Consider the following 15,242-nt stretch of genomic DNA (forward strand, 5'->3'; position numbering starts at 1 on the left):
TTTTTTTACAGGATTGAATCTTCTTCAGTGGTGGCAGTATGTTCATGAACATCTGTCCTTGAAACAAAAGCTTATGAAGCATCCTGTAGAAGAGACGTCGCTTCCCACTGCATCCCATTATGATCATTGGTTGGATGTCGAGGGTGGTGTTCACCGATTGTTTTGTAACAATATCCTTTAATCTTTTTGTGCTGAATTCTGATCTCTCAAATTTGCCAAAGAGATATGGGACACTGCTCAAGAATCTCGTTCAAAGAGTGACTCCTTCCACAAATTTTGTCCAAGGTCTCCAATCTGTTCGGGAGTATAACATCAAATCGACTTCTCTGTGGGCTGAGTTGGATCACTAAATGCCGCCAGAACCCCACTTTGTTGACCATGGGTACGTCATGCGACTCTGGATGTTCAAATTCCTCATGGGATTGAATCCTGAGCTTAACCATCAAGAATACGTTGTGACCTATAAAGAGGCCCTTCAAATTGTTCAAACTGAGGAGTCACATCTTAGCATATTCTACTTGAACCAGCCTCTGGGATGGCTCTCCAACAGCTGGGGAACTCACGTCCTCCACCTGTCTGGGAAGGGCCATTTCATATGCTCTCTCCTGCAGTGACGCACCCTCACTTCGCTCCCTTAGTCTTGAAGTCGACTCCACCAGGTGAAGGGACTTACGGAGATCCTTCTCTTTTCTGCAACTATTACAAGAAATGTGGTGATTCCAAGGAGACTTGCTGCAAGCTGCAATGGAAGAATGTTCACCAAAGCCACTAGGTGACCGCTATGGCGTCTCTTAGCTCTCTCTTGGACACATCAGCACCGGCATGGTCTCTCCTCCTATGCTCTTTTGTCTTCTCCCGGGGGTACTCAAACTAGCAGTCGCTGGTGCATCGACCAACTTTGCCACTTCGCTGGGCTTTACTTCACTGGTTCATAGAGCTAAAAATTTTGTGTCTCCCTCTCCTTTGTTTTCATGGATGCTAAGGATCGTTGACTCAGGCAACATAGCTTATATGACCCTTGAATCCTCATGTTTCCACAACTGCACCCACTTTGCTAGTTCTCATAAGGTTAGTTCTGCGTCCAATGAACTCCTCACAGTTGCCGGCGCGGGGTGGGTCCAATTCTCCTCCCATCTTACTCTCAGCCATGTCCTTCATGTTCCATGTCTTATCGTAAGCCTCCTTTCACTTTGTCATCTTGTTCGAGACCTGGTTCGAGATTTATCCTTCACACTTTAATACATGCTTCTATTGTGATAAGGTGTTGGGCAGATGATAACACTGGCTGAGAATAGAGGTGGTCTCTACATCCATCATCGCTCTCCTTCAGTCCCTGCTATTAGAGCTACTCTCTCCTCTATGACACACGACCCGTGATTATGTCAATTCCACCATTCTGTCCTTCACCTCTCATAGCATTGTCCATGAAACATCATGTCCATACACTCAACAGAATGCTCTTGCTGACCGCAAGTTTCGTAACATCTTCAGTACTATCAATTCTCTTCTTCTTAACATGATTATGTCCAAATATTTTTTGGGTGAGGCTACTCTCACCACAGTCCATCTCATCAACTGCCTTCCCATCCGTGTCCTTTCCCACATTCCTCCGCTTGATGTCCCACATCGGGCTTATCCCTTGGTTTCCTTGAAAAGTAATATTATTCCCTCTTTTTTGGGCGCATTTTTTATGTTGCCAACCACCAACCTTCTCGAGATAAGCTCGATGCTTAAAGGGCTATCATCCGTCTACCTAACATTTCGTTGTGATTAAAGTTGTCACCTTTGACAAGTCCACTCCCTTCTACTTTATCGGCCCTTCCTCATCCTCTTCCCTCCTCGTCCACCTATCATGTCCCTTGATTTCCTTGTTCCCCTTATACCTTCCTCCTTACATCTACCAATGCTGATCCTTTGTCCACTCGCCCTCTATAGAAATTTGAGGGGATCACATACGATTGGCGCAGCCGTCCTTCAGTGGTCCTCTGTATCTCGCCACATGCACCTACCTCTGAACCATCGAACCCTCTTCCCTCTAGTGATGACCTTCTCTTTGCTCTCCGTAAAGCCCCTCGGTCATGTACCGACAAATCACCTTATCCCTTGGCCATGTACCTACAAATCACCTTGCATTGTCTCTCCCCTTCTTACTGTGAGTTTTTTATGAGTCTTCATTTGATTACCATTCTGAAGACTGGGCGCGATATTGGCTTCTCTTTTGTGGCATCATGCTATGGCAACTGAACGTGCTGCCTTGGACAAAAATCAGATTTGGGATCTTGTTCTCTTGCCTTTGGGCAAATATTTGGTCGGTTGTCATTGGGTCTATGCCGTCAAGTACCAGTTTGGTGGCACTCTTGAACCTTCTAAGGTGCTTGGTAGCTAATGGTTAACTCAACAGGTTGGTGTTGATTTTTTGGAGATGTTTGCCCCTGTTGCTAAGATGATAATTCTCCATCTGCTCATCGCTTTTGATGTTTATCATGATTGGCCTCTTCTGCTATTTGACGCGAAGAATGCCTTTCTCCATGGTGATCTCCATGAATAGGCTTATATGTCCTAACCTCTGGGCTATGCAGCTCCTTTGGTGTCCCCTTTTGTCTGCTATCTTAAGAAGGCCCTCCATAGCTTGAAGCAGTTTCCTCAGGCTTGATTTTGTAGCTTTACTCAATCCATGAAATTATTTGGTTATTCTAAGTTTAATGGTGATCATACCCGTTTCTTTCGTGCAATGGGTGTCACACTTCTTCTTGTGTACGTGGATGTCACTCTAATTACGGGAAATGACTCACATGTGGGGGCTCAGTTGTCTTCATATCTTATTGGTGAATTGACATGAGACATCTTGGCCTACTTCATTACTTCCTTGGCATTGAGGTGGTGTATTCTGCTACTGGTATTTTTCGTTGCCAACATAAATATATCTCGCTTACACTCGCCCTGAAATCCCTTATGCAGTAGGTGTGTTGAGCCAATTTATGTATAATCTGAAAATGTGTCATATGTGCACTGCCAACTTTGTACTACGCTATCTCTAGGGTACTATTGGACTTGGTCTTCAGTTCAAGTGTAATGGTGGCCTCCATTTAGACTTTTACATGGATGCTGATTATGCAGGTTTACATATTGATCAGCGCTCAACAACAGGGTACTGCACTTTTCTTGGAGAGAATCTTATAACATGGTGTGGTAAGAAGCAATTCGTCATTTCTCGATCCAGTGCTCAAGCAAAGTTTTGCGCCCTTGCTCAAGGTCTGTGCAAGGCATTATGGCTTACCAATTTTTTTAAGAGCTGAAATGGTCGTGTGATCAACCTACTCAAATGTTTTGTGACAATAACTCTACTATCAGCATAGCCCATGATCCAGTGCAAAAGGACAACACTAAACATGTTGAAGTTGATTGCCACTTTGTTAAAAAGAAGCAAGACTTGAAATGACTCTGCACCCCGTACATCCATTGGGTTGTCAACCAGCCGTTTTCTTCACCAAAGGCCTATCTGACCCTCACTTTCAAGAGGTGTGGCAAGTTGGGAATGGATAATATCCACTCACCAGCTTGAGGGGGATCGTTTAATGGGTTTCTATCAAACTTGCATCAGCCGTCAGAGGCAGAGTTCAGAGCCTTAGCACATGGTGTACGTGAAGAACTTTGGATCAAAGGCATCATGGAAGACCTTAGATTATTCTCGCAAGGGAATATTAAACTGTGCTGTGCTAATCAATCAGCCATTGCAATTGCCCAGAATCCACTTCAGCATGATATGACAAAGCACATTGAGATTGATCGCCATTTCATTAAAGAAAAAAATGATGGAGGAGTTATCGCACTCCAGTTTGTGAGGTCATTGGAGCAAGTTGCTGACATCTTCACCAACGGCCTTCTCGGTCCCCAGTTCCAAAGACTCCGTCTCCAAGTTGGGCATGATCAACATTCACGCCCAACTTGGGGGGGATGTTGGACAATCCTTTATTATCCGTCTTTTATTTTCCTTTATTTTCTTCTCTTATTTTCCTTTATTTTTCTTTATATTTATTTATAATTTCTTCTTCATGTACTAATGGGCCACATGATATAAGTGGCCCATTTCATTTAAGTGACATGGGGCTCACCCTCTCACTCTCTATGGCATTTTAAAGGGCAATCCCGTTCAATAGAATTAAGGGTGTTTTCCTTCTTTTAATATCCACTCACCAGCTTGAGGGGGATTGTTGAATGGGTTTCTTTCTTTTCTCTCTTCCATCTCTATGTAATAGCTCATAAACCCTGGCCCATTTCGGACTCTCTCCTCCAAATGTAATGAACCCTAAAACACACTTATGAGGTTGAGCCTCTTTCAAATTTAAGTTTCTTCACTATCTATCCAATTAAGAGCATCCTAGTTATAATACTGCTGATACTTTTTGAAGTAAAATTCTTCTTTTTAGGATGAGAGTAGAGTTGAGCTGCGTGAACTCGAGCATCATAGAGAAAAGTACGAAAATCATGACATTAGCTTTATTGAACGATGATTAAGATTATACACATAATTGTAACGTCCTGACGGAATCAGCGGCACAGTGAGTAATTTTAATGGATATAGAAATAATGAAAGTTATGGGGACATAAAGAAGAATAAGTGGTAAAGCTAGGAATTATATACCGCCTAACACTTTTGAATGCATTGTGAATGGACTTTTATGCTGCCATCTTATTCTCTTTGGAGTTTGAGCTGAAACTATTGAATAGGCTCATTTACTATTATAGTCACCCACTATTGGATTGCTCACCCATCCTTTTTATTTTTCATTTGAGGTTTAGCATTTCTCCGCTGACTCTCTGTCTCGTTGCTAACTCGACGAGAGATCCTTAATTTTTTAAGATTAAGGAGTTTGTCTTTTCATGATATGAGGTCAACATATAATTCCACGATACGTCTTGATCTAGGAACTCTCTTGAGTTATTGCCATCGTATCACGACAACTATACCCCACAAAGTGTATATGGGACTTATGCGAACATTGTTTTTGAGTATTGGTGTTGAGGTGTTAATGATGCAATTTGATTGTCGTCTCTGCATCAACTCGGTGTTGTAGGGGTTGGAGATGGAGGTTTGTTTTGAACAAAGATAGGGGAAATCACACAAAATCGGTGAGCCTCCACTTGTGACATATAAATATGATTAATAAGTACCATTATGGCCTACAAGGCTGCCCTGTGCCCTTGCAATGCGTTTGTGAAGGGTCCATGCGAAGGTGAAACACGCCACTGCTTTTACAACAACGTCTGTCGATTCTTCTTGTTTGTGGAAGATGACTTCGTTCCTGTGCAGCCATAGTGCCAGCCCACTGTGAAGGGTCATGCATGGCCCACTGTGAAGGGTTTCAAAACACCTTCTGTGAGGAGACATCCTCGAAGCGAATAGGCTGATAGATGCATAGAGCTTCGACAAACAAGCACTTGAAAAAATTCCTCGAAACAATTACGCACAGTTAATTCTTTTGGGTCTATAACTTCATTGGCAAAACTCTTCTAGTGTGGCCATTACCTCTGTCTTGACCTTCTTCCAAAAGACACTATAAAAGAAAATTGGGAGGCCATCCGACCTTGGGGTCCTTCTCCATTCAGTCCTTTGATGATGGCTCAAACCTCTGCCTCCGAGTAGGGACAGAGCAGTTCTCCTTGTTGTACTACACCCAGCCTAGTTGCGCCTCGTCCACTCTACCTCCATTTATGTTTCGCCTCTCGCTGCGAGAAATTCATGAAATGATCGATCAACGCTCTACCAACAGCTTGTCACCCACATACTCTTTTTCTTGTGTACACTCTCAGTATCTGGTTGGTGCGCCTCCTTTTTGCCATAAGATGAAAGAATCTCATGTAAGCATCACCCTGCAGCCACAATTGTCTTGACCTCTTCCGCCAATCCATCTCCACATTATCTGCCTCTGCTCATGTCTCTCCATGTCTATGCTGATCTCTTTCGCTCCTGTGATAGAACTCTGACATACTCTAGGTCATCCAAGATCTTGGTTTGGGCTAAGGTATCAGATCGCCTTCTATTTTGCTTATTCCGAATATGTTTTCATAAGTCTTTGAGTTGGTTGCGCAGACCTCCAAGTGTGTTGGACAGATTTACCGTTGCCGACCCATGTTGCAGATCATCTGCCCACCATGTTGTTATCTCCTCCTTGAAAGTCTCCTCCTGGTCCCAAGATCTATCGATTTTAAAGTATGTGGGTCACAGGATCCTCTCTTTTGAATCTAATTCTCGGAGTGTGATCTGATTGAGGTTGAGGAAGCGACCACACATCGGCTAGTTGAAATCGCTCCATGAGCTACGGTGAGCATAGGAAGCAGTCCAGCCGCGATACTGTTGTAGGCGCCACCAAGCTTCTCCACGTGTATGTACAATTAACCGAGCCCATTTGCATCAGAGACGCCTCAGCAATGGGTGCCCAAAATTCTTCGGTTTCCCTGTCCCATCCTCCTATGCCTTAAGGTCTATCTTCCACTTCCAATGCTATGTTGAAGTTGCCCCAAACAGAAGTAGAAAGCCTAGGAATTTAGTAACTATCTCTACCAGCTCTCCCAAAGAGATGTCCTAAGAACTGGGATCACTGACCCCTAGACTGAGATGACCACCACCTGAACGTTGTCCCTTCATCTCTTCAGTTGTGACACCGCTATGAACAATCCTTTCCAACACTCTTTTGATAAAATGGTCTCATTCCAGGCCACCATCACTCCATCAGATCTTCCTACCAACACGTTGACAGACATGTTGTCGGTGAGGAATGCTCCAATTCCACACCTCGCATTGGTCTAACATGGTCTACGACATTGGCTCCCCATCTGCGTATGCATCTCCCAATACCATTATCCTTCTTCTCTGCTTGTCATGAAGGTCTCGCACATTACATGAGATATATTTCATGGCTGGACCATATCAGCCCCTTCCAGCCTCTGTTCCCTCTGGAGTTTTGCTCAATTTGCTATTACTTGGATATGAGGTTTGAAGTCCATATCTTCTTCCGACTATCATTGAGCCCCTATGCCAGGTACTACCATATTGACGGCCATCACTGTGGTTATCTTGTCAATGGGTTTCTTGCAATTCCAGTCCGTCTCTCTGGGCTAAACTTGTTTTATCTTCATGCCATATGTCTGTCCCCTTCCTAGCCATCTTGTTCTGTTCCTCTTTGTTTTCCTCAACGACAGTGGGCTGTTCTCTCGGTCTTCACCTTGGTCAATGCAGGCTTCGACTTTGTCCTCTTCCTACCCATCTTGTTCTGTTCCGACTCCGCACAATGCAAGATTCCTCCTTTCCCTGCTACCAGCCGCACCTTTGTGCCTGTCTTATCTAGCACGTAGCACCACTTCCATCTATACCTGATGGGTTTTTTAAATATATCTCCCTTCATGGCCGACCTTCCCATGTGCAGTCTTCTCGGTGCTCCAGGTTTGTTCCCAATCGCCATTCTAGCTCCCAACCCTTCGGTCATCCTAGCAGGATGTTTGTTGTCCAGGACGACCCTTTCTTCTTTTGTATCTGTGGTCTTTCGTGTCTTTGGTTGGACGTGTGGCACATACCCGTTAGTGCTATGTTATCTTCATGAGGTGATTTTGTTGTCGGTATTTAATATCCAAAACCACTATGTAATCTATAAAAAGATTATCTCCCTATGGAATAAACATATGGTCTTTTGGGCAAACCATCCCGTGCATTTGTCTCTCTTCTTCCCCCTCTTTGTCTGGCTCATTTTCTCTCTCAATTGTTGACCGAGAGAAAAGAGAGCGCAAGGGAAGTGTCAAAAACACCACCTATCACGGTGCTTGTGGTTTATTATGAAGAAACCTGCTAACTGATAGCCCTCAATGGGAGATCTCTATGAGATGCAGAAGTGAGGAGAGAGTGTCCAGAGTGGAAGACAGTGGGTACCTCGCACGGGCCTGGTAGTTGGCAAATACAAAACATTAAAGTCAAACTTGTTGTAAAAGTAAGGATTCCTACTCCTCAAAATAGAAGGTGGGAGCCTTACTACAATTTACTTGTAACCCTTATGTTCAACTTAATATCACTTATTTTAGTGGCAGTCATCTAATTTCCGTTTGGATACAGTTCATCACTATTTTACTTTTGAGTTGTGAGTCATATTTTTCACCTCTTTTTAATGCTGTAATTCGTATAACTGAGTGAAGTCATAAAATCAATTCTATGTATATGAAAAGTATAGTTTCTAATTAACCATCTTGGACTTCAGGTTGGTTTCGTGATTGATGAGCGTCTTAGAAGTAACACAACAAAAAACAAGGTCAACTCTCCTTGAGATTCCTGATTTAATCTTCTTTTTTTATTCACCGAAATAGTGTACTTTATAATATCTTTATGTACCACAAGTTTTATGTTTTGTCGTAAAGTACTGTGAGACGTTTGCTTATTTTCAAATATTCGAGTACTTTCTAGGTTAGAAATTATCAATGTTCTTGCCTCATGAATGGTTCCTTTTTGTTAATGATGATGGATGATTGTAGAGTCAAAAAGACTCTGGTTCAAGTCTCGACAAGAAGATAGGAAGATCCAAGGGAGAGGAATTAAGATCAAGAAGTGAATGATTCAAAAAAAAGAGGAAGAATAAGGATATAGAGCAAATAAGGATATAGAACAAAACCTAGGTGATGGAAGGAATGGTACAATAAGAGCTCCCAGATGGACCTCGTGCCTCTAAAACGGCATTATGCTCTCACGACAGATCAGCAGCGCACTCTAGTCTCATGTTTCAACTTGAGAATCTCCCCTTATTTTGCTAACTCGGTTTCATATGTATAGAGATGCGAGTAGAACCTTTAAGCCTAAACTGCCTTGTCCTACTTTTAGGATTGTAAGTAGATTCTTCCTGTTAAACTTCTGGGCTAAAAGTTCAGTCCTATATATATGAGAGGGTTTTATGTAAGAGTCTCATAGTGTACCTGTCTACTTAAGGCAGATAGAACATGAATGACCTTGAGTGTTTTTAATGAATTTTAGGGTTTTATTCTCTCACTCCCAGAGCAACAGGATCATCTCCTTGCCCTGACTCCTTTTGTCCCCTCTAACAGTTCCCAATGTTTGACATGGTTTCAGAGTGGGTTGGAGGAAAAGGAAGAAGTTAAGGACAAGAGAAGGAGCAGTCCTCTTGATTGGCCAGCGGTGATGGAAATGGGGGGAATGGCGGAGGAGATCTGACTGCTGAGAACACTTGAGGATCTCCTCACCAGGGAGAAAGTAGAGGTGCGGGAAGAGAGGAACTGTGATCAGCTCTTCTCTTTGAGATAGTGATTAACAACATATGTGCTGTGTTTGATGCACAGCTTGTCGGTGACTCCCGCTGATGGCGAGATGGTGGTCAGATGTGTTCCGACTGCACTTAGACTGCAGAAGATTTAAGCCATACTACAGCCAACAGAACAGGCGCACAGTGGCATACATTCCAAATGCTCAAAGATTTTAACGTGAATGAGTGCACTCACAGTGCATACCACCAAACGCACGTTTGCTATGGCAAGTGCAGGCATGCCTGTGCAGTGGTCATCACCATGTGCTGCAACATAGCTCCATGGCACATGGTTTTGTGTAAAAAGTTGGTTCCTTCCAAGTATTCCTTCACTCCGCGTTGACTTCAGCAGATCACACACAAGGATACACTGCACCAGACATGCCAAGCTCGCAACCAGAAGCCACATTAGAATCCGGAGGTGTTGTCTGGCATGAAATATTGTCATGTTGGAACGTCATTAGCGGCATGCAGGCGTCAAATCTGTGCCACATTGGGTCGGAGTCTGTGCCTAATAAGCCATTATTACAGCTCTCAAGGAGCATATTAAGACGCGGCTGAGTAGAGGCTTCAGTACTAGACAAGACATTTCATGGTATCAGTATCTCTTTGAGAACGCCACAACACTTGCCCTGAGGCAGACTATTTGCGGTCTTGTTGAGCCCATGGCACATTTATTGGCCGAGGACATCTAGGAGACCCGGGAGACTGGGGGAGCACCTGAAGATCTAGAAGACCAGAGAGGAAATGTGGAGACTTGGTGTGCGGGAGACTAGGAGAGCCTAGAAGACTTGGGAGAAAATCTGGGCAATCTGGGAGCATCCGCTGAGACCTGGTGAGACCCTTCAAGACCTGGAGCAAATCTAGGTGACCCAAGAGCATATGTGGAGACCTGGTGAGGTCCTGGGAGACAGAGATAAAACCCACGAGAATCCACGGTAGATTCAGGAATAGATCTGCTGCTGACTTCGGAGATCTGGGAGGAATCCTTAAACCTGAGAGAAGACTAGAACTGGTAAGGCACAAGGGGGACCCATGAAAGAGATGTCGATTGCTGTGGCGACCATGACAATGACTGCAGCATCGAATGTGAGACGGCCGCAGCAGAAGACTTTGGAGTTGGCGGCAATTTAAAGCATTGCAGTCCCAACGGTGATAATCTCTTGGCCTCTCATTAATTACACGGACTATTGAGGATAGTGACGGAGATTTTGATGCATTTTCATATTTGTGCTGGGTTACCTCTGTTGGAGGGGGAAGCTGGCAAAGAATTGGTGCACTGCCCCAGAAGCTGAAGACGAATCTATTGCTCACACCTACCAGTAGTTCAATGCAATGCCAACACAGACTGAGCGCATAGCTGCCCTTACACAGAATGCTAGCGAGGGCGTGGAACGTTCTGTGATGGCATGGAGGGCAGTACTGACAGCGCGTTGAGGGCAGCTCTCAGCACGGTGGGCGCCAGTAATGGCGCAAAGGATGCTACTTCCGTGCAGTGGGCGCCGCTATTTGTATGGAGGGTGCTGCTGAGGCTGCGGAAGTCCTCTTAAGACAACCCAAGAGAGAATAGAGAGGGTCTCAAAAGACAAAAAAGACCCAGGAGAGCCTGATGCAGAGCCCAGCATTGACCTCGGCAGTTGATGGCAGCATGGGCCATGGCTGAGCAACTTGGCATTGACTGACAGTTAATCTCAGCATGCCCAATGGCAATGATCTCAGCGTTTGTGGCAGATGTTGACCAGAGGAAGACTGCAAGTGTAGACCATGTCACAAGACCTTGGTGTTGACCGTGGCTGACTAACTAGGCATTGACCAAGGGTTTGACTGCAATGAAAGAGTAACATAGGCTGGGTGTTCACTGTGCCAGAGGATCTCAGCACTGATTAGAGATTGTACAACATTGACCAAGGTTTACCACAGTACAAGAGCTTGGAATTGGCCAAGTGTTGACCACAGGATCACTCAGCCTTGATCAGGTGTTGACAGTAAGTCTGATTGCAGCAGGACTGTGGGAGGACCGCAGATGGATCATGACAAGACATTGGGAAGATGGTTTAGGTGACTGCACTGAGGGCACTGATGACGGCACAGAGTGCGTAGGGAACCAAACAAAGACTGGTGAGAACTGTGTTGATCACTGTTGGTATGACCAAGGAGAGAGCACCACATATCCAAGTCAGCGGGCTGTGTGGTGTGAACTATGTCTTCAAAAGCCATTTCAGCAGAGAAGCTACTTAGATGGGCCATGTCATCAGACATGCCACACTGTCACGAGGGCCAAATCATGATATCGACCACTGCCACATCAGCAGGTGCTGGCATGTCATTGGAGGTTCCATGTCATTGGAACATTTTTCTCTGCCCTGCTCTCAACCTCCAAGCTGGCAATGAAGTACATCATTACCAGCTTGAGAGGTTAGTTTAACTGAAGGGTCAAAATGTCACTCCCTGATATATAATGGTGGGGAAGGCTCTTGACTGTGTTTTGGCCGTTATGGCTGCACTGCAAAGAGGTGGTATCTAAGGGAAGGGCTGTGTCACCATACTACTTGATGTGGAGAATTATATATCCTAATGGTTTAGTAGCAAGTGAAGGATGGAAAAGGGAGCAATCTGGTCGGTCATGTATTTTTTATGATTATATATATTATTAATTTCACGCTGATCACCAATTTGTAGTGATCTTCCCTCTTTTTCTTCAAAAAACAATACAAGGGGGGTTTTATGTAAAAGTGTAATAGTCTAAGGCCTATAGAATGCAAATGACATTGAGTGTTTCTAGTAAATTTTAAGGTTTGATATGGAGTGTCTCTAGAATTGTATTCCCTCGCTCCAATGGCGGTGGGCTCCTCCGGTAGCCCTGACTCCTCTTTCTCCTCTAAAATTTTCCAATGTTTGACGCTTCCCCATGTCAGATGGAAGTTTGAGTTCAAATACCCATGGTTGCATAGAAGTTTGATTTTCTATGAGATAACTAATATCTGATTAATGCAAATACAGTTACTGATTCTAGGTTGACCTTGATCTCTCAAGCATGCATGTAGAGTCTGGTCTGTTCTAGTATTTTGATGATCATCCTCTGAAGCTTTGTAATTTCCTTTTTTATTTATATTCCTTAATTTATGCTTATCCTAATGTCTAACTTCAGGAACTTTTGCGTTCTCTAAAGTCCTCCCTTTCCCTTGAGGAAGCTACTCAGTATGCAGATTATGTATGTATCACTGTTCTTAATTTTTTCTCTTAGATAGTGCCGCTATATGACAATGAGTTCTTACTTCAGAGACTATGTTTGTCGCAGGTGATTAAATGGGAAAAGATTCCTTGTGAGAAACGCTCTCACTTGATGAGGGAAAAGCAGGTTTATACTCCGATGATGTTAGCTTTCATTAGTTGATATTCCAATGATAGTGAATACAAAACAAGAACATGCGTACTGTCTCAAAATTTGCCATTACTTAATCTATTTACCGTACATCTCATTTGGCAAAACATATCTGTCGTTTGTCTGTTTCCATTCTGCTGGATTATTCAAGCATTATATGCACTTCTCCAAGCTTATATCTGATCCATCTTGGATGAATTAGCTTATGTAGAAACTGTCATGGATATTTGAACCCATGCCTGCTTGGATGACATTTCATGTGGCACAATAATCACTGATGACTGTGTTTGTCTGTGAAAAATACTATTCATTCTGTGAAAAAGAAGAATTAAGCTTCTTTTGGCATTCAATCAGTACTCATTTACCTTCAGTTAGTTTTCGTAATGATAATGAGCCTCCACGTGTGAGAGAATCTTGATCAAATCCTTGTAAGGTTATCAATCCATCAGTCACCTGGTCTGGCTCACAATTTTTTGTCCTGATCTCAGGAACACTTCCAGAAACAGAGGATTGAGGCTTCAATGAGTTCATCCGCCCCATCTGCAAAACAGGTTATCTTTTTTATCATAATTGGTGCCATGTTTCTTTTCTGTATTTTCAATATCGTATTCATGAAACTTTATTTCTCTGCTAAAATCAGGCTCTTGAAATCAAACAATATAGTTAAGCAGTGTGAGATAGTCCAACAATTTCTTTATGCAAACATTTTTTTTAATTATTGCTGCAGATTATATTTTTGAGTAACATACAGTATCTCTCATATTTCCTGTAATATACTTAGTTGGGTTCCGTGGCATATCGTCCAAATATTATTTCATTTGACATGGCAGATATGATATTTATCTTGCTCCTTGTCTTGTGCAGATAAGCTATCTCCAAAGTTTGGGCTGCACTATTGTGCCATCTTCACGTCTCCATGCGTCTCATCTTATTGAACAATACAAGTGTCTGTGAAAATTCTAAAACCAATATGAAATATGAAAAGCCCTCTATGTTGTCCTTTGTACAAACATGTGTCTTGACTTCTTCTTCAATGAATAATAGGATATTTCTTTAATTTTAAATCATAAAATTTGTTGAGATGAAACTATTAAGTTATATCCTCCCCATCTTCTAACCTTATTGTTTCTTTATTTCTTAATTTTACTTATTTAAGGCGCTTGAGTATGGTGTAATCCTTACATGGCCCTATATAGGGGTGTTGGCTCTGCATGTAAGATAATACACGTTATCTGATTTATTTTCTTCCTTCCTGTTGCCTGGTGTTGGTTTTAACCTGACAGAGTCCCAGAACTTCACAAGGAATCAGAGCATTCATAAAATAACCAGGACACATGGTAATAACAAGGTCACTATGTGATTCTGTCCTTGATGTGTCCACCTCATGCTGACACAGGAGTCCCTTGTTCCTACTCTTTCCATCCGTTGTCCCCTCATCTCACTTATGACCGATCGGGTTCTGTCTCCATTGTTTTATCCAATGTATTCATTTCCTTACACACATTCCACATGCACAGCTTGTGTGCATGTCAATGTGGAATTGAGGATTTTGCTTTGCTCATTGAAGATTATACTCCACTTGGGTTCACTTCATGATATATAAACAGATGTTCTTAGAACTATGAATCTATGTAAGTCAATACGATGGATTTTATGAATAAAAAATGTATGTTAGTTAAAAATTAGGGAAAACCCTCTTTTTGGGTAAGCAAGTACTTCAAAATCCTCGTCATTCACTATACACTGGAGCAGAATGATGTGGGAGAGATAAAATACTGACATATATTAGATGTTATTCTTGAATTATGTCATAAGTTAATGCACGTAAGTTTTAATTAGGAGCTAGTGTACAGTATTTGGCTTCATTCATCAATTCAAGTATCAAGTCTTGTTGTCCAAAAGTTCAGTTAGCCATATGTCACAGTTATATGGTTTGATACTTATACTCATTGATAATTTATTCAAATCTGATGCCAGGTTGAGGTGTGCCATTATCCGGTATTCCTCTTCTCAAAATGAATATTGGTGGTATCATCCTTCTTCCTGACTGTATTTTGTTCCATTGGACATTACACCTGGTGAGGGCACAACTCTTTTATGATCCTTGAGGACCCTCTAGCCCAAATAGAGGATCCATGTCCATGCACTACTTATCTGAAAATGACACTTGATCTGTATTTCCTTTGAACAAAACAATGTATATTAAGTTATTGCCCACATCATATTGGTCAGAAATATCTTTTTTGGAAAAAAGAGAATGCTCAACCTCCTTGACCTTCATCTAATGAGTCATGTGAAGCAGATGAGGAAGCCATTTCATTCGGAAAAGGTGCAAAGTCATACCATATTAAGGCTTCGAGTTGCTCAATATATATCTATCTAGTGTATCATATATTCTCTCCATTCCACCAACCACTCTTTACTTGAACATGGAATACCACAATTCTAAAAATTGTTTTTAAAATCTTTGGTTTAACAGGCGTAGAGGTTGTCAATGAATGAAGTGATAAGTGCTCTGATAAAACTAAGATTGAGACCTTTGAAAAGTCTCACAAGTAGAACTCATT

General features: G+C 42.6%; 1 protein-coding gene across 1 annotated transcript in view; it reads left to right on the plus strand.

The window, feature by feature from the left end:
- Positions 1-13,879, plus strand: part of SRS2 (P-loop containing nucleoside triphosphate hydrolases superfamily protein) — a 49,730-nt gene extending 35,851 nt beyond the window's left edge. Inside the window, exons 26-30 of the mRNA XM_078581538.1 lie at positions 8,244-8,294; positions 12,442-12,504; positions 12,592-12,651; positions 13,164-13,226; positions 13,540-13,879. Of these exons, the coding sequence (XP_078437664.1) occupies positions 8,244-8,294; positions 12,442-12,504; positions 12,592-12,651; positions 13,164-13,226; positions 13,540-13,629 (327 nt within the window). The 3' untranslated portion in view covers positions 13,630-13,879. The remainder of the gene's footprint in view (positions 1-8,243; positions 8,295-12,441; positions 12,505-12,591; positions 12,652-13,163; positions 13,227-13,539) is intronic.
- The last annotated feature ends 1,363 nt before the right edge of the window (positions 13,880-15,242 follow it).

Source organism: Wolffia australiana, chromosome 10 (assembly GCF_029677425.1).
Source record: "Wolffia australiana isolate 7733 chromosome 10, ASM2967742v1".
In the NCBI taxonomy this organism is placed as follows: Eukaryota; Viridiplantae; Streptophyta; class Magnoliopsida; order Alismatales; family Araceae; genus Wolffia; species Wolffia australiana.